General features: G+C 37.5%; 1 protein-coding gene across 5 annotated transcripts in view; it reads left to right on the top strand.

The window, feature by feature from the left end:
* Positions 1-26,496, top strand: part of actn1 (actinin, alpha 1) — a 72,191-nt gene that overhangs the window by 32,241 nt on the left and 13,454 nt on the right. For 3 of the 5 annotated variants that reach the window (XM_028437359.1, XM_028437357.1, XM_028437356.1), the window contains exons 2-11: positions 8,539-8,653; positions 9,320-9,439; positions 12,249-12,335; positions 12,449-12,536; positions 13,599-13,677; positions 14,941-15,022; positions 16,199-16,284; positions 23,493-23,585; positions 25,786-26,016; positions 26,094-26,241. In XM_028437359.1, the coding sequence (XP_028293160.1) occupies positions 8,539-8,653; positions 9,320-9,439; positions 12,249-12,335; positions 12,449-12,536; positions 13,599-13,677; positions 14,941-15,022; positions 16,199-16,284; positions 23,493-23,585; positions 25,786-26,016; positions 26,094-26,241 (1,129 nt within the window). Of the gene's footprint in view, positions 1-8,538; positions 8,654-9,319; positions 9,440-12,248; positions 12,336-12,448; positions 12,537-13,598; positions 13,678-14,940; positions 15,023-16,198; positions 16,285-17,660; positions 17,747-23,492; positions 23,586-25,785; positions 26,017-26,093; positions 26,242-26,496 lie in introns of all 5 variants that reach the window. The other 2 variants (XM_028437358.1, XM_028437355.1) reach the window with 1 other exon arrangement.

Here is a 26,496-nt window from a genome sequence, read left to right as displayed (position 1 = left end):
TAACCGCATTTTTTTTTGACCGACAAGCTACATCCTTATCTGCCCCGATACCGGTATATTTAAGGTAGCGTTAATCCTCAAGCCTCAGACAAGCATTGATAATGCCGTGCTTCCTGTCAGTCCTAATTAAGAAACCGCATGCGGAGCTGACTGATGGGAGGAGCTACTGTAGATGGTGCTCGCCTCGCTTCATGAGTAGGCGTGTTTGTAGACGCTATTTACACATTTATTTTTGCTTTCAGCCAAAAAGCTGCACACTACATTAAAACATATGGCTATTTAAGCAGCTATTGTGATTGTGAATCACAAAAGTGTGTGTCGCTGCAGAACCAGATGAGTTGTGTGTGTGTGCACCGTGCGGGGTTAGCCTTTAGGCTAGCTGATAGTCCTCCATGGCAGCCGTGCTTCTGCCGACTGTTGTGCTGGCCATACCTGTCAAGTTTTGGATTTGAAAATAAGGGAAATTTTCTGGAACCCACTATGAGCCGTCCCACCTGCCCAACCGAGCTCCAGTATCCCTTACATTTTAAAATAGGTGTATAAGAAATCTAAAATACCCACTTACTAAATACAATTATCTGATTAGAATATGGTAGGTCGACATTTATTAACAAACAGCTGCACAATATGTGCACTCAGAAATTCATCTAACTGAGCTTTACATGTTGTTCTGAGAAATAAAAGCAGCGATTCCTAAAACTAGTTTTTTGATACATAATAAGCTATATTAAGCTTATTATATAGAAAATATATATATATATATGTACATATATATACACATATATTGATATATGACAGAGTTTATCTTCCTAAAGAGCAGCAGGATGGGACACAGTTACACGTTCTGTTAGATTAATAACTTTTAGCGTCTACCACAGCGGAAGGAAAGACGTAAGTCACCATGAAAAAAAATCAGCCAATCACAAGTGCCACAAAAATTGTTAAAGAATATAAAGTCTGTAACAAATGTGTCTAATAAGTCATTAGTGAATACCAGAGAACCACATGAGTGAGCATGAGAAATTAAAAGAAAATATATAATGAAAATAAAATGTTAATGTTAAATTTAAAGACAAGCAATGTGAAATTAACAGTATATACTAAATATGCAACGTGTTGACTTGTATATAAACTGTAAGTATATTAAATAAACACATGTGCTTCATATACACATTTATGTTTTTATTTAGGCTGTTTTATCATTTTGGAATTAGGGATTCAAGATGTATCAAGCTTTTTATTTTGGCGATATAGAAAACTATAATATTTCATGTTTATATATATATTATAGGAGTCGCTGCTTTTACTTCTCAGAACAACATGTAAAGCTCAGTTAGATGGATTAATGAGTGCACATATTGTGCATCTGTTTGTTAATAAATGTCCCTGTGTGGCATTTTACATCAGCAAATTTAACCCAGAATTGTTTTTCTGGTCAGACTTTACTTAATAAAATTATCTAGATTTATATCGTATATCACTATTTTGAGAAAATATATTGAGATATGAGTTTTGGTCCATATCACCAGCCCTAGTAGGAATGTTCACAGCATTTCAATGTTAATAAAGGTCAACCTACCAGATTCTAATCACATAATTGTATTTAGTAAGTGGGTATTTTAGATTTCTTGTACACATTTTTTAAAATATAAGGAATACTGGAGCTTGGTTGGGTGGGTGGGACAGCTCGTAGCGGCGCCAGAAAATTTCCAGAACAATCAAATCCAAAACTTGACAGGTATGCAATTTTTCAGTTAAGTTATGTTTGATATGCTTGATTTGAATATGTGTATTGTTTAGATAGTTGGTTTAGTGTTTAGTTAATATAAAAAGGTTATTTATACGGTATTTTTTACTGTTTCATTTATACTTTTATAGTGTTTTATTTAGTATTTATTTTGTATTTTTCATTTATTTTGTGTGCCATATTGTTAAAAATGTTCAAAAATAAACAGATTTATGTTAATCATTTGTTTTGTTTTTGTTATATTGTTTTTTTCCATTCATTTATAAAAGTAAGGTATCGATAAAGTCACTGATCGATAAGAGTATTGGTATATACCTAATGTTGAAGAGGTAAAGCCACAGATTTGTTTGCTTTATTGTTGTAATCATTAAAATGTACATTTTATATTTATTTAAATTTTAAATAAATCTGAAATTGTTTATTATGAAACAAATTGATTTATTGCTTGCATTCATTGAAAAATGCATGACAAGAGGCCCTTGAAAGAATAATTGCATTTTAAATCGCAATCGCAATATTGAGGAAAAAAAATCGCAAAATCGTTCAGCCCTAGACTCTGACGCTAACAGCTCTAGCAGAAAGACGATATGTCGTGTTGACCTCAAAATAATTTTGGATGAACCTAGACAGATGGGAGCAGGTTGCTGATGAAGAAGAAACAGGCTGTGATCAGTGGGAGGGGCCTATAATGTCACCAGAAAATCCTTCACCATTTCCTTTTCATTTTCCCTTTATACTGGGTTTTTAACTGATACTACTGTGGTAAACATGACTTCTAATTGCTTTTACTGGTTATACGGTTTTTTCTGTGCTACTACTTCAGTAAGTTTGCTGTTGCGATGCTAATGCTAGGTTATTGCTTTGTTAATGCCATTACGAGGTTAATGCTAATGCTACATTAATGTTAACGCTAGGTTCATGTTAATGCTAATCTATTGCTAGCAAATGTTAATGATAGGTCAATACTATTGCTAGGTTAAAGCTAATACTCGGTTATTGCTTGGCTAATGCTAATGTTAGCCCAATGCTCATGCGAGGTTCATGTTAATGTTAGGTTAATGCTACATTAATGTTAATGCTAGGTTTATGTTAATTCTAAGTTATTGCTAGGTCAATGCTATTGCTAGGTTAATACTAATGCCAGGTTATTGCTAACAATAGGATAATGCTAGGTCAGTGTTAATGTTCGATTAATGTTTATGCTACATTAATGTTAATGCAAGGTGTATGCTAATGCTAAGCTATTGCTAGCAAATGCTATTGGTAGGCTAATGCTATTGCTAGGTTCATTCTATTGCTAAGCTAATGTTAATGCCAGGTTATTGCTAATGTTTGCCCAATGCTAATGTACTGTATATAAATGACTGCAGAAACACACTAAATCACAGCAAAAACATGCAAAACTACATTGGGAACACACAAAATGACAATAAAAACACAGAAAATGACAATACAAACTCGCAAAACACACTAAATGACAGCAAAAACACGAAACATACAAAATGACAGCAAAAACACACAAAACAAATTGATAGTGAAAACATACAAAACTATCTTAAAAACAGAGAAAATGACAGTAAAAACATGCAAAACTGCAGTGATAATACACAAAATGACAGTAAAAACATGCAAAACTACAGTGATAACACACAAAATGACAGTAAAAACATGCAAAACTACAGTGATAACACACAAAATGACACTAAGAACTATAGGAAAAACAGAAAGTCAAATTAACAGAAAACCAAAATGACGTTGATAATGTGGTCCTCGTGTCAGACAATCACATTAATTACTGTGATAAAAGTTGCCCATCTCTGTTCTTTAGCTTTGTTAAAATAAAACAAGTGAGCATCATGCTGAATAAATGATGGCATGGGTTGAAAACACTGATTAAATGATGCACTTTTCTACCACAGCCCTGTCACAGCAGCTTTTAAATGAGCTATTGATGACGATGAGGAGAAAAGCAGTGTGACATCACAGCTGGTTGATTTCTAAAGCTGCTCTTGGACATCAAACACCATGTCATCAGTGTTTTCACTCCACATCCTGTCCAACATCTCTTCAATCTTTTCATTCAGCGTCACATTAAAATGGGTGGAATGGGACCAAAATTCATCCCTGGCATTTTCTGTCCAACTCCATTCCAGCCCACTGACTACATTATCAGTGGACACCATGTCGAAGCTGTTAAGTCAGTGATGTTCAACAGATTCACCTTAAAAGGGGGAAACTAACCCATTTTTACCTTTGTCCATTTAGCAACTTCCTTTGTCCCATTTTTGCCACTTTTTTCAGACTTTAGCTACCGCTTGCCAATAACTATCCTTTTCCTTCCTATTAGTTATTTTTGACACTTTTATATTATTTTTCTATTATTGTACCCTTTGCCATTACTTACCACCTGGTTCCTCTTTATTTGTCCATTTTTTGCCACTCTTGACTGCTTTTGGCCCATTTTAGTCATTTTTCACTCTTTTCTTGCCCCATTTTTGCCACTTTTGGACCATTTTTGGCCCCATTGCCATGTCTGCCTCCATTCGCTCGTCAAAAAAAATTACATAGCGGATCGGACCGGCTCACTTTGGGTCGACATCCCACCGAAACGATGCCCGATATGCCAGATGGCTAGTCCACCCCTGTTTACATGAAAGAAAACCAAGCACACGAAGGCCTCTTGTCGCTCTATTTTTAAGAGCTGATGTCACTAAAGAAAAACCCACAAGTGCTGAGAATCACTTTAAAGTGGCTTTTGTTTCCCACAGCCAAATGCACGGCTGGCATTTCTTAAAGGCCTGCCTGTTAATCCTGCTTGTGCTGCTTTGGAGCTTCAGTGGGAACATTGTACCTGATGTTTGAGCTTTAGTGTAATGAACATTTACAGCACAAGGAGAAGACAAGGCCTGCTGATGTTCAGCCACATGTTTTCCATGACGCTCACTTCCTGCCTACTTACAGCACATATACTGCAGAACACAATGCAACAGCAGTGTTCCCAATGCTGAGCATTGACTTGTTAGTCCCTCAGGGTTAAGGTCATTAGCATTACCTACATCAGTGTTTCTCAAATGGCGGTACACGATGGAACTACAGGGGTACTTAGAAAGAGAGAAAGAGAGGAAAATTAACAAATGAAAACATTAAAAATATAGGATTTTCTAATGTTCATCTTTAGTTAAAAATGATTATCACACTAAATATGACCAGCAACTCACAAAACTACAACAAAATAAGCTAAAAATATACTTTATAATAAAAAGAACAGACAAACAACAACACATTTCACAAAATGACAGCAAAAACACACGCACTCACACACAAAACGACAACAAAGACGCACTAAATGATACACAAGATCACCACAAAATATGCAAAAATAACAGAGAAACAGACAAAACGAAATAGCACGACACCAAAAACACACAAACTGAGAGAATATTTGAAATAATACCAACAACACACAAAAAGGACAACAAAAACAGAAAATAAAAGAAAAATATACTGAATAGTAAAAAGAATACACAGACAACAACAAAACACACAAAATGATGATAGAAATGATCTTGAATAGAACAAGAACTGAAAATACAAGGATCAGTCTTGTTCCCACATCAGGGAGATGACCGTTGACGATAAAAACTATAGAAAAAAATCTATTCAAGAGGTACCAAATACTGTTTCATTCTACTAATTTACTAAATGAGATTCTTTAAAATGTGTTATGACTCGTTCATTCTATCATTATGCTCTCTAGTTGTTTTTCACAGAATTCTGAGCAAAATGTAATAGGGGGGTACTTGGATTCAGAAAGAAGGTACCTGAGCCAAGTTTGAGAACCACTGACCTCCACGGAGCATTGGTATTGGTCAACAGATTCAGTTTGAGACCCCGTCCACACGGAGACGGATTGTCGTCTAAACAGTGAAGTTATTTATTTACGCCTTGTGTCCACACGGCTACAAGGATTTGGAAGCTAAATACGATAACTTCTGAAAATGGGTCCCAGAGTGGGAAACCCTGTGAAGGCCAACCGCTGGGGCGCCGTGTGAACGGCGTAAACACATATTCTGCCAACAATGATGCCATAACCCCACTTCTCGCTTAACCCACATGCGCGAGCACCCACAACAACAACAGTAATAATAATAACAAAGCAGAAGCTCTACCTTATCGTCGGTCCACAAGCAAATCTCTTGTCATGTCTTTGTCACCATCTCCGTCCTCTTTTTTTTTCACTTTGTCTGCACATGCTCTCAAAGGTCAACACTACAATAAGTGCAATCTTTTAAAGACAGCAATGCATGTTTTGTTACATAAATGTATTCATTTTATTGCAAAATTGCAAAATTTAATTGCAAAATTGTTACCATAAGAAACATTTTATTATAGGGAGGATATAAAAACAGAGCGGTGTTACATGTAGATGGGGGGAGGGGAACAGGGAAGAGGGAGTCAGGGTAGGAAATTGAAGGGGTGGGTAAAAGTTGACTGTTTTAAAGTTAGAGAGAGATGTGATGTTATAGTTCAGCCAGTCTGGTGACAAGTGTGGAGCTTAAGTATAATGGTGGTGGCCGTGAACAGAGGGAAGGAGTGAGTGGTTGTACCCAAACTGGTATTTGGAATCAACGTGTCTAAGGTTAAGCCCAGTACAAAATTATCCCTCAGCCAATGGGTGCCCACCGGCGGGCCCAGAGCCAGCAAAGACCGGACCCCAAGATTGCAAGATTACTTTTATTTATATTAAATGTTTGAGTTATTTTGTCATTTTTTAAGAGGTTTTGGAGATGAATGATTCCTCTCTCTTTCCTTGTCTTCAGATAGAGCTGTGTTTTCCTATTTCCAAAGTTAAGGTTGTGCCAAATTGGAGACAGCATGCTAGGTTTTAATTCAACATTCATAATGTCCAGGGCTTTCCACCACGCAGTCAGGGTGGACGTAATCAGTGAGTTTTTAAAGTAGTTGTGACCTTTGAGGGTCCCAGTGATAAAAGGGAGATCGTAAAGGTTGCAGTCTAACTGTTCTATTTCTAGCCAGATATTCTTTTGGGTTTAGCGATTCTGTTAAATATAGTATTTGGTTTGCTAGGTAATAATGCATGAAGTTAGGGGCTTCAAAACCACCCTCGGTTTTATTTTTCTGAAGGGTTGAAAGGCTAATTTTGGATTTTTTATTTCTGGCATAGAATTTTGAAATTGCAGAATCTATCTTTGGAACTATTGTGTTGGTGGTTTCAGTGGGATCATAGAGAACAGATTTTATTTTAACTGAGGATCTTCTGCCAAAAAGTGAGATGGGGAGATTGTTCCATCTCCGCAGATCTTCTAATTCATTTAAGTTTGATGATATACTTAAGCCTAGATGTTTAATTGTATTTGTGGGGGAAGGGTATTGTGGGTTTTGGCTTACAAGAGGCTCCTTCCGCTTTTCTTTGTATGTCCTGTTTTTTCGTCACACGTCGTCTTCTTCTGTATTTACGGCAGAGTGGATGCCACAAGGTGTATTACTGCCTTCCGCTGGTCTTTATTGTAACGACTAGATCCTCCCGTACGTTCCAGTGTCATGCAGGAACTGCAGCACAGCCTTAAAAATCATCTGGTGGTTCTCTTTATGACCAAATAAAGAAAAAATAGAAAAAACTCCTCTCCTAATCCAGACATGTTTGCAAATAGATGCTACCTTTCTCTCTGTCTTCTTCCCTGTTTCGGTGTATTTATGTGCCAGCGTTACAACGCCACATAAAGGCACCTAATGTTTACTACACTGTTTTCCCCTTTTTCCTGTGGACGCACACATATTACCCGTTGTAGGGGAAAGCATTTTTGTTTTGTCTCCGTGTGGATGGGGCCTGAGGGTGCAGATGTAACAGCTCATTGGTTCTTCTTTGAGGAAAACATGAGCTTACGTATAAGGTGACCATACGTCCAGATTTACCCGGACACGTCCTTTTTTATGTCTTGTCCGGAGCGTCCAGCCGGATTTTATAAATAAATGAATGTCCCTGTTTCCCTGGAACCTTGAATGCACCTCTGGGAATACGTTAATTTAAAAGTTCGTAACTCTGCTAATATTTGCTCTATCGGAAAAATTCTAACATTTTCTGAAAGCTAATGGGTGGTTCTTTACAGCTAATATCATGTCATTATGGTAATCTCTCGAACTCATGGCAGAATCATTAAAGATTCCGCTTTGTTTTGACAAAATCGTCAGACGCAGCAGAGAAAAGAGAGACTGAAAGAGACCAAATACTGGTGGAATTGATAAAAAATATCAGCAGGAAGAGGATAACTAAAAGATGATAAAACCTCCTGGAGGCTCAGAAGAACTTATGATAGGAAGTTAAGGTAACAGTTATTAATTAAAATGTATATTTAATGTTCTGTTTCTGTTCTATTTCTAGGAGGAGATGGTTCTCATTGTTTGAATGATTGAGAGATTTTAAGAAGGTTTTATATAAGATTTGTCAAGGACAGATTGTCATAAGGTGACTGACTACTGATTTTAGATTGTTTTTAAATAGAAATTACATTAGAAATAACAATTTATTTTTCTACTATAGTGTATTTTTGCAATTACAAGGTAGATTCAAGAAAATGTCAAGTACTTTGAGTATGCCAAGTATTGTCCTCTTTTGTGGAAATAGATATATGGTCACCCTAGCTTTGTATCATTTTACAGAATGATAGATTTGTTCCTCTCTCTCGCTCTCTCTCTCTCTCTCTCTCTCTCTCTCTCTCTCACACACACACACACACACTGATTGTGATGGCATTGTGTGTGTGTCTTTGCAGACATTCACAGCCTGGTGTAACTCCCACCTGAGGAAAGCAGGCACGCAGATTGAGAACATTGAGGAGGACTTCCGGGATGGACTAAAACTCATGCTGCTGCTCGAGGTCATTTCAGGTAATGACTCTTCATTTAACAACATTACACAAAGGATGCAAAAATCAGCCTCACAAATACAGTGAGATTGTCTTATTATTACACAGGTACAGTAACTTAGATGAAGTTTACAATACTGTGTTCATGATGTCATTTTACTAAAAAGGTCCATGGATGGGATGGAACTGTTAGAAAAAAAGATTTTTGTTACTTTATCAAAACTAAAGCGTAACTAAAATAAAATAGAATTAATTGAAAACAAATAAATAAGATATGACAAAATAGAATAAAGGTAAAATATCGTAAATTGAAGCAAAAATAAAATAAAATAAAATTCTTTAGCGTCATACAAACTAAATCAAATGTTGAATATATGATATTTATTGATTTCATTCATACAGATCACATTCAAACCCGAATTCTGCTTAGCGACTCCAGTGAAGCTGACATGAGCTGTCTTTCCATTACTCTTGGAAATGTGCAAAGTCTAAATCATTCAATAAAAACAGGTCATGGAAAAAACACTCAAATATCACTCTGCTTTCATGAGGAGGTTTTTCAGACGTTTTAGGAAAACCTGTAATGAAAGCTAATGATGAGGAAGTATAAAACCTGCTTAACGTTATCCATGAATCATGAGGATGTTCTTGATCAATGATCAAATCTAATGAAACGTTTTTTTCACAGGAGAACGATTGGCCAAACCAGAAAGAGGCAAAATGAGAGTTCACAAGATCTCCAACGTGAACAAAGCGCTCGACTTTATCGCCAGCAAAGGAGTAAAGCTGGTTTCTATTGGAGCAGAGGGTGAGCCACATCACTTCTACTAATGCTACTGCTCACAGTTTGAGGTGGGTTATAGTTATCAGGGGCGTAGCACTACATTTTGGGCCCTGGGTACAAACCTTCTTGTTGGGCCCCTACTGTAAGTTATGTACACTTTATTTTTTGCTGCATGTCCCGAGTAAACATGTTTACTAGGAAACGATAGAGCAAATGAAGCAGGTGAGATAAGAACTAAATCCTGAGTTTTTTATTGGTTGTCCTGTTTTGTTTTGGACTGGGGAGCCAATAGGAAGCCTCGGTGCATGCTCCTTCTACTTTATCATTATTTTTTTGTTTCTGTAACTAGTTAACTAGTGCTTATTTTTTCCTACACTAACACAGATGCACAGACCACAACACAAGAAACAGGAGAATGCACTGTTCAGTTTCCATTTGAATACACAAAAACACATTTGTTTTAGAAAGTTGACAAAAAAATCCTGAAAAGCATGAATATACCTTACTTAAATTTAAGTTTGTTCTTTGTAAAAAATGCAATCATAATATTGTTTATTCATATGGCACATTATGCTTATGCTCAGTGATGGAAATAATGAACAGTATTTTGTTCTTTAAGCTCATTTCTTGTTTTCATTGATTTAGTCGTATATCAAAATCCATAAATTGGAAAAATGCTGCTTCTCGTGTCAAATATTTAGGCTATTAATTGAGATTAATTAATTAAAAACTCTAGTTAATTAGATTTTTTTTTTTTTAATTGAGTCTTACCATTAATTTGTATTGGCAGTTGTTCCCTCTCCATTATCCATAATGTTTACCATGACTCCTGCAGTTATTGCAGAGATGAAGGCATCCGTCTTTAATATCAGTCAAACATTAACCAGGAGACATACGCTCTTCAAAACATTAACAGTGAGGATTTTGGAGCACCTTGCAGAGTTTAGTATAATAGCAAAGCCAGACCAGCATTCCAGACAGATTATCCCATTGGAATCTCCTCCTAGTCCTGCTGCCTGGCTGTGAATGGTGGTGGTGGTGGGATTGGACTCAGATCTATATGCTTTAGCAAGGGGGATTGGAAGGGTAAGGAAGGGGCATTAGCATAATTTAGGCTCCCCCCCCTGGGTTGGCCATGCTCTTTATAGCTAATCCATAATATACTGTATGTATGAGCATGTCCAGTCGTTGTGTTTGTGTTCCCGTCGGACATCTGACTGGTATCTCTCTCAGTGTGAGTGTGGCTGACAGGCGAGCGTCTGCTCTCAGAGCCTTATTGGATTAGGGGCAGGAAAACTGGGTGACCTGCTGAAGCGGATTTTCATTCTGGACAGTATTGATTGGCCACAGGTCATCCATTCACAGGCTGAGGGTGCAGACATGTGGGACTTACCTCATTATTAATATATATATATAATTAATAAACACATATTAATGCTGATATTTTAAAGGGATCTTCCATTGTTTTTACAAATGTTGCCCAAAAACTCTTAAAATGTACTTATTACAAGATCTATGCCTAACAAAACACATTATTGTGCACCATATTCATTTAATTGCCTTTTGGGACTACTTTACAGTTTTAGAGCCTGTATCCCACCATCTTGAAATCACGTGATGGATGATATCACATGGCCTGTAAACATCCCATTGTTTTCTAATGGAGTGGTTTTTTAGATCATTTAGCAGCTTTTTCAGTGAAAAAGACAACTTGTGCTGCTTTTGGTTGCCCTAAAAAAACAGCAAAAGTTAAAGATGCCGATGTGAACCTCTTTTATTTACCAAAAGATGATAAAAACTGTTGTAACGCGAAGAAACTCTGACCTCAGGGGGTGACATTTCCAACTCTTTGGTTTGGTAGCAGAGAAGAATAGCTCTTCAATGGGACCTTTACTCTCCCTTAAACAGTGAGTGGCTGACGCTCTGATGGCTGAAGTTGGAGAGTAATTGTGGACTGCCGAAGGAATCCCACCCAAAATGACTTCTATCCTCAGGGTTTGTGTGTCTGTGATTACTCTCTAACTTCAGCCATCCCATTCCCACATGTACAGTGGTTATGGGCCACTGAAAATAGTAAACATTTTATTTTTTGGATTTCAAGAGACTGTCACCAAAGAACCAATACATATGTGTGACTAATCATTAGTGATGTGAACAATCTATGTTCATAGCTCAAAGCTGATCAAATTACAGGGAGCTGAGACATATGTATAGCTGTTTACTGAAAGCCCAAACATGGACCAGCACCAAACACAGAAAAACTTGTTTCCAATTTTGAGTAGCTGGCATCTCCACCAGATAGGATGTATAGCAGATATTTTTGTATATTCTGAGAGAGTAGGTGGAGCTCTATTGTATTATGTGGTGTAGTGTTTTGAGATATCGGAAGCTGAAAATGGAAGAAAAATAAGGATGCACGAAAATCAACACATATCCCCTCTCACTAAATTGGCCATATCTCATAAAGCATTTATCCAATCAAACTAAAAATATACAGTTTGCCTTTTGAATGATCAGGGAACTATTGGTAAAAAATAATACCAATAATTCAATGTGAAATGATATTGAATGACCCTCCTATGAGAGTGTAGACACTTTTTGGAGTTTCTGCCATGATGCGTTGCTGGAAGATGGTCTGACACTTGATAAATAAATAGATTTTACATATTTTGATTCTTCTAGGAGGTTAGGGAAGATCCATTGAGGGAAAGGGATCCTAGAGCTGAAATGATTCATTGGAAAGAAAGATGAAAAGTGATAGAAGCACACAACCTCATCCTGACCAATGAGCTGTAGCTTGTCATCCCATGGGATGACTTTTTTTTTTTTGCAGAGATTGTAGATGGGAATGCAAAGATGACACTCGGAATGATCTGGACCATAATTCTACGCTTCGCCATTCAAGACATTTCTGTGGAAGGTATCGTGTGTTTGTTTGTGGTTGTGGTCACACAGCCAGCTCAGACAGAAGCAGGTTGGTTCTTAGGTAAAGCCGCCAGTGTGAACTGTGATGCTCTTTTTTCCCACACACAGAGACTTCTGCCAAAGAAGGTCTCCTGCTGTGGTGTCAGAGGAAGACCGCTCCCTATAAGAACGTCAACATCCAGAACTTTCACATCAGGTAAGATCGTGGTTCTTTACCAACAAACCCAACCGTCACAATAGGCTCCAATGAAACTGGATGGCTACTTGTTTTAAAGCCTGCAACCCACAAGATAAAGCTCCCAGAGACCAGAGACCCCCACTGTAGCTGAAGGTGGTTGAACACAGACATGAACATTGAAGAACAATCTTGTGGAGACAGGACCATCTATAAGGGGGAATAAAGGAGAGAGCTTTTTGGGGCCCATCTAAAAAATCAGCAAAATGATGGTCCATTGTTCTATGAATCTGTTATAACCACATTTATTCATTGATCTGAATAATATCCACTGTTATCCTGGAAGTTTATTATTATTTGAGGACTAGTATATAGTCATCTTAAAGATGTAAATCCTTGTTTTAGTCAGAAATGAAATGGGTTTTTAAGTGACCAAAAAATGGTGGTAAAGGTGGTGAAATGGGATTTTAAAAACCACAGAAATTGGTTAAAAGTTGCAAATTAGAGTAGCTAAAAACAGACATAAAAAGTGTTCAAAGCAACAATATTTGCTTAAAGTGGTAGAAAATCATGAGTGTAATTAAATTGGCAAAAATCAGCATGAAATATGGTTAAAAGTAGTTAAAAGTGACAATATTGGGTCAACATAGGCACCATTAGGTAGGAGAACTGGCGGAAATGTTTTATAAGTGCCAGTAAAGGCATTGAAATTTGACAGAAAAGTGACAGAAATTGGCGTAATGTAGCAAAAAAATCATCAAAAGAAGCAAAAATGCGACAAGAAAAAGTGATGAAAATAGGTTAAAACATGGTAAGTTTGGTGTAGTTGCTGAAAAAGGGCAAAAATGGCTGAAATTGTTATCCCACCCCTAGTTTCTTGAAGGCATCTGGGAACCCCCTCCCTGTGTCTCATGACCCCAAATTTGCTGCCAAAGTTCATGTGCTCTGCATATGTTAGCACAATCAAATGTGAGAACCAAGTGGTTTGGCCCTGAGGCCTGTTATAGCAGCACTTTAAACTCATGAGGTCAACACAGTTGGACAACGTTTGAATTCACGCTTCTCTTTTTTTTGTCCGCTTAGCTGGAAAGACGGTCTGGGTTTCTGTGCGCTCATCCATCGACACCGTCCAGAGCTCATCGATTATGGAAAACTGCGGAAGGTGAGTGTGTTTGTGCTTCTTTGAGTACTGCTTGTGGTTCATGGATGAAATCACTTCTTTTTTTTTGATTCTTTAGCGAGTGCTTTACATTATTCAATCAATCAATCTTTATTTGTATAGCGCCAAATCATAACCAATGGTATCTCAAGACACTTTACAGTAGAGCAGTCTTAAGGACGGACTCTTCGTTTTATGGATACACACATATGCATATATACGTATATACACATGCATATGTATCCCACGCCCAACATGAATTCATCATGGCGGCAAGGAAAACCTTCTGTTAAGCAGCAGGAACCTTGTGTGGATCCCATTCCTATGATGAAAAGCCATCCACGTTATGCTGTGTTGGGTGTGTGCAGAGGAGAGGGTGTAATCTATGTAAAACTTTACATAGATTAAAAAATACCCCACGCAAACAATCCACAAGAAACCCCAACAACATCACCCAACATAAAGATACATATAAGCAATAAAAATACAATATAGAAATAGGTTAAGGTTAAAATCAAGGGAGTAAAATAAGTAAAATGAAAAATGTAAATTAGATAAGAGCTAAATTGCATAAAGTATTAAGGTAAAATACAAAACAGTAGATGCAATATAAAGCTTAAATACCATTAAATAAATAATGGGCTAAAAGCTAAATTTAACAGGTGGGTCTTGAGCCTGTTCTATAAAATGTGAACGTTCTCAGCAGCCCTGACGTGGGCCATAAAACTGGAACTGGAATTTGATTTTGAAACCAATGGAGGCGATGCATAATCTTGAATTGGATCATAGTGTGTCTTATGCAAATGGAAGAAGAGTGTATATTTCCCAAGGATTCCTCCCAGACTCTCTCAGAAAGTTCTATCCCCAATCCTTCCTCCTAACGGCTCTTCAACTTGATCAAAGGTTTCAAGCCTTGCGAGTTAATTAAAGAATAATAGACAACAGACAATAGACCCTTTTGAAGATGGATTCAGTTTCAAAATAGTCTCAATTATATTATATTTTTTATTATGAAGAATAAAAGTGATCTCAGAGTCTAAAATAATGCTCAGATTGACAAAGTTTTCTGTCATCCAGGATTTGATATCTCAAATACAGTTGAAAAAAGCATCCATTGGACTGGTGTCATCAGGTGACACAGATATATACAGCTGTGTATCATCAGCGTAACTGCATGTTCACTCCATGCCTCTTGATAAATGTTGTATTGTGTTGCGCACGCAGCAATAATAACACATGGGCCGTATTTCCATGATGTGTTGACAGGATGATCCTATGACCAACCTTAACACAGCCTTTGACGTAGCAGAGAAGTACCTGGATATCCCCAAGATGTTGGATGCAGAAGGTGATCACCATGTTCTCTCTCTCTCTCTCTCTCTCCTACTTGTTTCTAATCTCTCTCTTCCTCACATGTCTCACATTACATATGCTGCATATCAGCACCAGCATCGTTACTTTCCCATGCTCACACCTTTGAGAGTGTGCAAAAATGTGCTGACATCCAGGTTTCATAAACACACATTAAATATTAAATCATTCTGACTCTCAGCAGGAGAAAACATTAAATAAATATTAACAAGGGCTGGCAGTATATTGTGATTCCAGATATATCGAGTATTCTATTTTGGCGATATAGAAAGTGACAATATTGCCTATATCGAGACATATCTATGTTTTTTTTACTTGTTTTTATTTATACAATCACACAATACAAATTACATCATACAAGTATTTCACATTATTTATATAGTACAGTCAAACAGTGTTCTTCTTTACAATTTCTCCCTATTTCTGAGATATATATTTTTATTATTTTGTATTAAAATACTTGTTTTAGCAGTCGCTGCTTTTGTTACTTCTCAGAACAGCATGAAAAGCTCAGTTAGACTTATCACTGAGTGTGTTCTAATCCAGACCTTCCCCTAAACAAACTACACTACAGAATTCACTCACACGTGCTGTCCCTTAGAGGAGAAAAAGCGACACACATTGTACTGCTGTGTGTGTTAATAAATGTGCCTGTGTGCCATTTTTCATCAGAAAATTTAACCTAAAATTGTCTTTCTGGTAAGACTTCATTAAGTAAAAAAATATTGAGATTTATATTGTATATCGCCATTTTGAGAAAAAATATCAAGACATGAGTTTTGGTCCATATCGCCCAGCTCTAGCATCAACATGAAAAATGGTGTCATAAACACTTTAAAGTGTAGAATAATGAAGTACAGCCTAAATGTTCACCCACAAGTGAGAAGAAACCGATTAACTTTAGTTCTTATTGAAATGCTAAAACTTTTTCTAAATGTTTATTTTAATTTTCTTACTCTTGGTGTCATTCTCATTATTTTAACCTCCTTGTTGACAGTTTAAAGACACTTTGTTCATTATTAAAACTCATCCCAAAGTAAAATGAGTGCTAAACAACACTGTGTGCACCTTTATGCCTAAATAATGTTTTCCTGTTAACCCCCCCCCCTCCCCCCCCACCCACCCACTCCATGACCTCCTCTATCTCCTGCAGACATTGTGGGCACGGCCCGTCCAGACGAGAAGGCCATCATGACCTACGTCTCTAGCTTCTACCACGCCTTCTCGGGCGCCCAAAAGGTATCCAGGAAGCAGCTGGTGTCCTCCTCCTCCTCTCCCTCCTCTCTCTCCTCTTCCTCCTGCTGCCCTCAGCCTCTTCCTCTTCCTCAGTCTCTGTGGTTCTTCCTAACATCATCCTTCTCTCTTGCAGCACAGCTCAACAGCCCATTGTTGGAACTCACTGTCCCTCATTTTCCGCACGGTTCACTCCTCCAAATGCATGATGGGAAAAACATTGCTGTGTTTTTAAAGCGTGTGAGCACAAGCAATACTCCAGTCTGGCCTGTTTTAAAAGAAAATCCAAGGCTGCGTCCGAATAGTTCCTCCTATCTCCTTTCCTATCCACTTTTCCTTAACTCCCGGAAGTGTTTAAGTGGCGGCCATGATGAGGAGCATTCTAATTCTCTAAAAGCTATGGAAAGGAGGTTCAATGTTTCCTTTATAACCTCCTTTAGCCTAGGAAACACTGATGCATCCTTAACCAAAGGAGACCACATAATGCTGACTCACAATTCCTTGCGGCGACATCATTTAAAGGGACCCTCTCATTTGAGCGTTCACGGAAACTGACGATGACTAAAAAGAGAGGCAGATCATGTAAATTACCAATGCAATAATATGCATTAAACAACTTTAAATAATCTAAAACCCATATCTTATGATATACAGCCATATCATCAGATTATAAATTACATTAAACAAAGCACTTTGTCATTCAATGCTTTGTGCGGTTGTACATGTGTATGCATACAACATTATTATACTAACCCTAACCCTATATCTGCATAAATGTATTAATTTCATAAAATAAAATTATTTTGGATTAATGTTGTAGTTTCACTTTTGTTCCTTGTTGCCTGGTAGCCACTTTTCTTTTGATTTACCTTCAAACCTTGTGATATTTAAGATTATATCAGTGGTTTGAGGCACAGGGGAAAGTGTTATAAATGTGCTTTTTTGGAAATTTGTAGTTTTTTCACCACTGCAGACGTCACTAACCTTCCCCGCCGTCGGATTATTACGTCACCTAGTGGAAGTGCATCTGATTGTCAAAACCACGTGATGGCCTTTTTCTAACTCCTTTAGGAAGTCTCCTAAATACCTTTCCTTAACCTTGTGGATAGTGGATAGGAAAGGAGATAGGAGGGACTATTTGGATGCAGCGTAAGACTTTTAATGAGCGCTGACGGTGTCTGAGGAGGTCACCCTCTCACCTCCTGTGGGCTCAGTCAACAGTCAAAACAATCTGAAAAATAAGGTCTTGGAGAATGGAGTTGCTTTGTGGCCCGTGGTGGCGCCCCCTGCTGGCCCTTTTGTCTCTGCACTCTTTTACTCTTGTACTTTTTTCTCTCCTGTGTTCTTTCCTCTCCCTCTTCCTGTCCTCGGTTCCTGAGCAGACATCATTAGCACTTTGAGGCCAGACGAGAAGGCCGTCATGACTTATGTGTCCTGTTACTACCATGCCTTCTCAGGCAAGCAGAAGGTGAGCGCATACGGTGGATACATGTCAGTTCACTTTGGGACTATAAGTGATTTAAAGCTACACATTTTCATGCATTGTTACAATTTAAAGGTGATTTATTGACATGTGCAACAAAATCACACAGAATGAGAGGAAAATATACAAAAAGCTGACTGAAATACGAAGAAATAACAACAAAAACACAAAATTACTCCAAAAACACACTAAAAACATAAAAAAATGAGAGGAAAATGTTCCAAAAGCTGACAAAAATAAATATAAATACCAAGACAACACAAAATGACAACAAAAATACAAACTTACAGGAAAAACACACAAATTGACTCCAAATACACACAAACCACAAAAAACATACAAAATTAGAGAAAAATGCACAAAATGACTATTAACACAAACCTGACTCCAAAACCACAAGATGGCAGAAAAAGGTCAACAAAAACACAAAACAGAAAAAAAAAATATATTGGATGAATAAAATGAACGTACAAAATAAGTCACAATATACACAAAATCTGAGTAAAATATACTAATATAACAAAAACACACAAGCTCTTTGTTGATTCCTGTGTTCGTGCTCTGATTGGTCATTATTCTAATGCTAATGATATGAATATTGATCATGTGACCCTCAGATCAGATGCAATCACATATTTGTGGCCCCGCCCCTTGTGATAAAATCTTGATCTTTGATTATTTATAAAAGTGGGTCAAAGTATAGTGAGTTATGTAAGTCCAAAAGGTTCCTCATTACCACTTTCATTTTTGTGATCTCTACAACAACACAGCAATTTTAGGTCCTGACTGTGATGCAATTTGAAATAGTTAAAGTGCAAATGTCACCTGATTATTCTTAATATTCAGCAGTCATAATACTGGTGAAACAATTAATCTGGTGTGAGTAAATAAATACATGATTAGACGATGTTAAATTAAGTAAAGTGTGATAATAGTGATATTTACTCCATTATTGTGACTGAATGCTTTAGAAATGAGGTTAATGTCTGAATGATAAATGCAGTTATCCAAATATGGGCTACTGGTGGTCCGCGGGCCACATGAAGCCCTCAGACTCCAAAGTAACTGTGCACAAAGACAACAAAAAACAACTCATAAAATGACAGAAAAATGCACAACATCCATTGCGGAAGCAGCATCCTTAGCGGCGAGGCCCAGCCTTCCCTCTCCCTGGCCACTGGCCACTTCGTCCAGCTCTTTCTATGGAAAAATTGCACAACATAAACACACAAAACGACGCAAAAGAACACATACAAAATAATATAGCCTTCTGGCTAATTCTGGCTTTTTATTTAACCATGTTTGTTCATGGGTTATATGAAATTGCACTATCCCCTTTCAAATAAACCAATAAAAATAAATAAATAAATAAGAGGAAAATATAAAAAACTTACAAAAATAAAGATAAATAACAACAAAAACATAAAATGAGTCCAAAAACACACAAAACCACAAAAAATGTACAAAATGAGAGGAATATATTTAAAAAATAGGATAAATAAAAACAAAAAAACACAAAATGACAAAAATACACAAAACCACACAAAGAACATACTAAATAGGAGAAAATATACAAAAAGCTGACAAAAAATACAGATAAATAACAAGTAACACACAAAATGACAACAAAAATACAAAATATGAAGAGAAATACACAAAATGTCTCCAAAAACACACAAAATACATACAAAATGAGTTAAATAGGCAAAAGGCTAACAAAAATTAAGATAAATACCAAGAAAAACACACAAAATGACTCAAAAACTCACACAACTGTGTTGCCTACTCCGTGTCTAAACCACCCTGTACCTAACTAGTTCCAGTCAAATTAAACAACACTACATCCCAAACACACTCATGCGGGGTTAAAAATCTGTCTCTCCTGCCTTTAAAACCTTTATTAGATCCACTTCTTAATGAAACTCTGACTTCCACTGAGAGCCAGCAGGAAAAGTACTGCTTCGTTGGCACGTACTTTTACAGTGGCTGACTCGGCTTTCTCACAGAAACAGTGGGAGGGAATCCCATAAACACCATCACGCTCTCTTCACTCTGTTGGAGGGAATTTCACTTTTACCTTCCCACCTGGAAACTATGCTGGAATGCTCAGTGACAATACGCTCTAAACTCAATCCTTGAGGACTGCAATCCTGCACATTTCAGATGCCTCTCCCCTGATTAAACTGAGATGTTCCGCCACACAGCTTCTTGGACAAGTGAATTATGACTTTGTCATTAAGAACCTGCAGGAGTGTTATAAGACACAGACACTTTTTTTCCAATTTTGAAGGGCTGGCATGTCCACCAGATAGAATGTATAGCAGATATTTTTGTATTATCTAGGAGAGTAGGTATTACTAAACCATATTTCAGTTTTCTATGTGATGTATTCCTGAGATATTAGAAGCTGAAAATGGAAGAAAAATGTGGACAAATTAAAATGAACACATACCCCTCTGATTAAATTGTCCATATCTCAAAAATTATTATCCGATCCAACTATAAATGTACAGTGTGCCTATTGAATAATCATGGAACAATTGGTAAAAGTTTCAGAATTTTTTGAGACCGAAGTGCGTGGGATGTCCTGCAAATGTGTTAAAATGATATGGAATGACTCTAACAGGAATAAATCAGAGTTGGAGCTGACTCCAAAACAACAAATGCTGTATGTAGTTTACACCAGTGGCATCTGGAGCAATAAGTGGCTGCATCAAGGTGTTGCTTTCCAAAAATGTTTTGAATCCACAAAAACCTGCCCATAACTCCTATTTTGAATAATTTTTTTATACTTATTGTCATCTTGGAACCCAGAGAAAAAAGAAGAAAAAGCAAGATGGTTTATTATTGATCATGCATTGATGCAGTCCTCACATGCTGTTAATGAAATAGAGATCTATTCCCATGCATTTGCATCCATAGAGTCAGGGTTGGGGTCGATTAAGATTGAAATTCTAAAAATCTGTTGCTGTCATAATCATAATTAAACTTTAACTGAGTTTAGATCATTTTAATTTACTTTGTAATTGTCATGAAAATTATATAAAAATTGTCAATTACTATTTAATGCAAAACTGGGGAACTATGTTACAGTTCTATGTGCAGTTCTGCACATACTGTATGTAGTTAAACAATTATTAAAATGTTTCATATCAAGCTTTCCCACATTTTATAAAAATTGAAATTGAGGGGTATATTGATGCAAAAAAGGCTCAGATGCCCACACCAAAAATATTGAAACCTATATTTTTATTGATTAGGAAGCCTAACAAGGTAATCTATAGATAGGAAAGAAATTAGATGATCAAACATTTGTACATGGAATTTTATACAAAGAAGAAGCATGAAACGACAGAAACCTAAGCTAACATTTCTAATTGCAATCTTTTGTCTTTGATGGAACATAATAAAAATAATCTTTTTGTACTTTTTTAGTGTCAATCCAGTGTTTCTTTGACTTTTTACAGCAAAGCAGGATTACGATTGCAACAACACATCATCAGTAGGGTATAGGGCTATATTGACACACCAAAAACATTAAAACCTATATTTTCATTGATTAAGAAGCCTAACAAGGTAAACAAGAGATAGGATAGAAATTAGATGATAGATATTTGTTTTTAGTGTATTTTACATCTGATTTAGGACCCGTTATCATAAGAGATGCTAACACAAGAGGAAAGTTAACTTTTATTAGGTTATTTATTTCAGACTCAGTAATTTTGATTAATTGTAATTGAAATTTAGTAATTGTAATTTACTTTCTGAGGATTGAAACTAATTGTAGTTTAATTGTAATTGGGAAAAATGCTGGTCACTGTAATTGTAATTAATTTATAACTAAACATGGGTAGTTGAAAATGTAATTGTAATTGAAAAATGTAATTGACCCCAGCCCTGCATAGAGTATCCTTTTTTAGTTTAGGAAAGCTGTGGGACCAGACTGCTGTCTGTGTATATGGATCTGAGCAGGACCATTGATCACACAGTTGTGGGTGATGCAGAGCGAGACCCTGCTGTGCGGTAAACAAGCTCAGAGAAGCACGAGCCGCACACCTCGGTGCTCCTTTTAAGGTCGCTCTCCTACTGATGCCCTCCTGGTCTCAGGCAGAGCCAAGTTTCCTCAGTGATCTTGAGTCCTCGGTGTGGCAACGCTCTTTAAAAGGAGCAGAGGGAGTTTCACAAGCTTTCATTTGACCTTCAGCATGTTGTTTAAGTTTCTGTCTGCCTCTTCTCTGAGAGCCTGTTGGACTTAGTGCAGCTTGTCTGACTGCATGTTGTCATGGAAACCTCGCTTTATGTCACTGATGTAGTTTTTTTGCTCCAGTAACTCTCCATAAACAGTCAGGAAGGTGTCTCTGCTGGGCACAGTGATGAGAGGGTTAATCCTTAGCCCACCAGGGACCCCCACTGTAGCTAAAGGTTGTTGAACACAACATGAATATTGAAGAACCGTTATGTGGAGACAGGTCCATCTATAAGGGGGAATAAAGGAGAGAGCTTTTTGGGGCCCATAAAATCAGCAAAATGATGGTCCATTGTTCTATGAATCTGTGATAGCCACATTTATTTATTTATATGAATAATATCCACTGTTGTAAAGTTTAGAATTATTTGGGCCATAGTATATAGTCATCTTAAAGATGTAAATCCTTGTTTTAATCAGAAATAAAATGGGTTAAAAGTGACCACAAATGAGGGCAAAGGTGATGAAATGGGATTTTAAAAATTAAAGAAATTAGTTAAAAGTTGCAAATTAGAGTGGCCAAAAACGGACAGAAAAAGGGTTCAAAGTGTCAATATTGAATAATTAGTTTCAACTGTCTATTGTTGTATTAATTATACTAATTTAGGGGGTTAAGCAATCTTTTTACATGTTTTTGTTTTCGTTTCTTTTTCTTTCTTGAATGAAATTATTATTTTTTGGGCAGGGAATCAATTGGGGGACACACAAAGTCAGACCCAGGATTGTTAGACGCCATTGTCTGCTATATGATATATTTAACATGTATCTGGAAATGCTTAAAAGTGGCAGAAATGGGGGAGGGGGGTTGGGGTACTGTAGTTTAAAAAGTAGGAACATTTAGTTTAAACTGGCAAATAATGGGCATGACAAATTGTGATAGTGGTTAAATTGGCAAAAAAGGAATCATGGAATATGGTGAAAGGACAACATTTGATACATTACATGGGGAAAGTAGTGGAAAGGGTTAATAAGTGCTAAAGATGTCTTGAAAGTGGAAAAAATATGTAGAAAAGGCTTTGAGATTTGATGGAGAAGTGGCAGAAACGAGAGTAATGTTGCAAAAATGCATTAAAAGGAGCACAAATATGGCAAGAAAAAGTGATGAAAATAGGTTTAAATATGGCAAGTTTTGTGTAGCTGCTGAAAAAGGGAAAAAATAAGCAAAAAAAGGCTCAAATTATTTAAAAATAAGACATTCTTAGTTTGCTGAAGGAATCTGACGATCCCGTCCAGTGTCTCGCAACTCCAAATGGGGTCCTGACCCTAAGGTTGAGAACCCCTGCCTTAGGCAACATTACACATTATTCACCTATCTATATCAGTCATGTTGATCTTTAGCTTAAAAATGATCCCGTTTTTTTGTGGGCAGGGTCATTGGAGCAGTTCAGGTGATTGATGTGCACGCTTTCCGCAGACATAACTATGACACATTACAGGTGGTGACGTGCACTCACACCCTTTTCTCCCTTCGCCCTCGTCCTCCAGGCGGAGACGGCGGCCAACAGGATCTGCAAAGTGCTGGCTGTCAACCAGGAAAATGAGCAGCTGATGGAGGACTATGAGAAGCTGGCCAGTGATGTGAGCACTCCCCACTCTTTACCTGTGATTACACCCCCCCGTATGTCTCCCTCTCAGACCTGGACATTCTCACGCCTCACTCCCACCCCTGGGGACAGTTTTCTTCCACACAGATCAGAGCAGCATCATTTACAATAAAATTTTAACTTCCAATCCTTTTAAATACGATTTAATCAAGAGCACAATTTCATAATCAAAGCTTTATCATTTAATCTACTCCATTGTTACATCCTAATGAATACTAAAGTTGATTAATGTGTTAGGTAAGACATGACATCTTAATGAAATCCATTCTACAGATAATTTTCATCTCATGTTAAAGGTGCTTTTTTTAAAAATCAGATAAAGACAGAGTGAAAGCCTCACAGATCAATAAATCAAACATCATTGGCTTGATTATAAAAATGATATGAGTTTTAAAGTTTGTTTTCATCTCCACTGTAAATATTCTCTTATTGACATTGCTGGAAAAACTTTGGTGCATTGTGGGATATGGAGTCCCGGAGTCCATTGGTTCTAAACCTTTTCAGGCCGCGTTCCCCAAGGGGAGAACTTTTTGGGGCCCATCCATAAAGTCAGAAAAATGATGGTCTAAATGTTCTATGAATCTGTGATAACCACATTTATTTATTTATCTGAATAATATCCACTGTTATGCAGGAACTTTACTATTATTTGTGCCATAAAATATAAAGTCACCAAAAATGGTGGAAAAGGTGGTGAAATGAGATTTTAATAACTACAAAAATTGGTTAAAAGTTGCAAATTAGAGTGGCCAAAAACACATAAAAAGTGTCAATATTTGAACAATTAGTTTAAACTGGCAAATATTGGGCATGACAAATTGTGAATGCGGTTAAATTGGCAAAAAATAATGATGGTGAAAGAACAATAATGGGTCAACGTATCAAAGTATTCGACACTACGTGGGAAATGTGGTGGAAAGGGTTTATAAGTGCTGAAAATGTCTTGAAAGTGGAAAAAATGTGCAGAAAAGACATTACAATTTGATGGAGAAATGGCAAAAATGTTGCAAAACTGCATTAAAAGGATAAAAAAATATGGCAAGAAAAAGTGATGAAAATAGGTTAAAATATGGCAAGTTTTGGTGCAGTTGCAGAACAACTTAACTTTGGCTGGGCCCGCAGAACGTCTCCGCGCCGAATAGCTTGTACCACGTTACAGAGAATTCAGTCAAATGACTCGGTTCCACCGAGTAAAAAAAGGTCTCCGAGAGGCTCTTGACATCCGCTCATAGAATATCCATGTCAAATTACAGTGCGATTCAATGAGAATTAACAGAGGAGTAGTCATTTGAAAAATGGGGCTTCCTGGCGCCCCCGTGGCACATACAAAGTAATGGGCCCCATTCCTATATTGGTATGTGTCAATGATTTGGTGCTACCAACTGTCGCAATATTTGACTCTTAAACAATTGAGAAAAACAACTTAAATGGAAATTGCCGAAAAAAGGGGGGTGGGCCCCTCGGTCTCCTAATCGACATAATTGTAATCTACGTTCAATTACCTTTGAAACAAACAATATATCACACGACTGTTTTCATAAATTTGGAAATTACCAGAAATGGGTGTGGACCCCCGGGCTCCATTTAAAAAAAAAAAAAAGCGCTTTGAGTGTCTAATCATATTAATTCATAGAGTTTTCATACCAAACTGCAAAAAGGGTAAAAGTAAGCAGAAATGATTATTTTGGGGTGTACACAGAAAAGATCGGAGTCTGGATGAAATTGAACTAGAACCAGAGTCAAACCAATCACTGTGCTCCTTGTCTGGGGAAGAAACAGTATGAATGAATCCACATCCCACAATGCAATGCACCAAACTTTTCCAATGTCAATAAGAGAGTGGAGATCGAAACAAACTTTTGAGCTGCAATTCATACCTTTTAAATCATTTTTTGAGGCCTACACGTTGTCTTTATCTCATTAAAAAGGATTGTCTGCGACACATAAAAAGCAATAAAAGATAGGAAGTATTTTATTTGCAAAAAAACAACAATAATAACCTGCTGTTCTGTTCTTCTTTCACTCATTCACAATCACCACTCGTCATTAATTTCCTCTGATTCTCCTTTTATTGTGTGACTCCCCCTCACTTATCCATGCATGTGTTTTTCCTTTCAATTCCTCGTCTCATCTCACACACACACACACACACACACACTGGACCACCTTCCTAGTTGCTGGAGTGGATCCGCCGCACCATCCCATGGCTTGAGAACCGGATGCCTGAGAACACCATGCAGGCCATGCAGCAGAAACTGGAGGACTTTAGGGATTACCGCCGCCTTCACAAGCCACCCAAAGTGCAGGAGAAATGTCAGCTGGAGATTAACTTCAACACGCTACAGACCAAGCTGAGGCTCAGCAACAGGCCCGCCTTCATGCCATCGGAGGGCAAGATGGTGTCGGTGGGTTTAAACACAAGTCTAAAGTTTCTCCTTCAAGTATGCAGTGTTTTCTGACGTGCTGTCCTTCATGGTCACAGGACATCAACAACGCGTGGGGGAACCTGGAGGGAGCGGAGAAAGGCTATGAGGAGTGGCTCCTCAATGAGATCCGCAGGTTGGAGCGACTCGACCACCTGGCCGAGAAGTTTCGCCAAAAAGCAGCCATTCATGAAGCCTGGACTGGAGGTACGACATACGGTCCTCGAGAGCAGCTGTCCTGCATGTTATGGTCAACCACTGATGATGTCATCAGCCCTGAGGATGCAGCTTTTCAAGACAGTTGTTATTACTAAGTGACACTCAGGGCATTAACTACCCACCCATGCATTGGAAAAGACATGGCCAACTCGTGGCCCGGGGGCCCATGTGGCCCTCGGCGTATTTCTGTGCGGCCCCCAAAGTAAATCCACAAAATGACAACAGAAACCCACAAAAATTACA

Source organism: Gouania willdenowi, chromosome 22, assembly GCF_900634775.1.
Source record: "Gouania willdenowi chromosome 22, fGouWil2.1, whole genome shotgun sequence".
Classification (NCBI taxonomy): Eukaryota; Metazoa; Chordata; class Actinopteri; order Blenniiformes; family Gobiesocidae; genus Gouania; species Gouania willdenowi.
The sequence above is the reverse complement of the archived record's forward strand: the minus strand, read 5'-3'. Positions and strand labels throughout refer to the sequence as shown.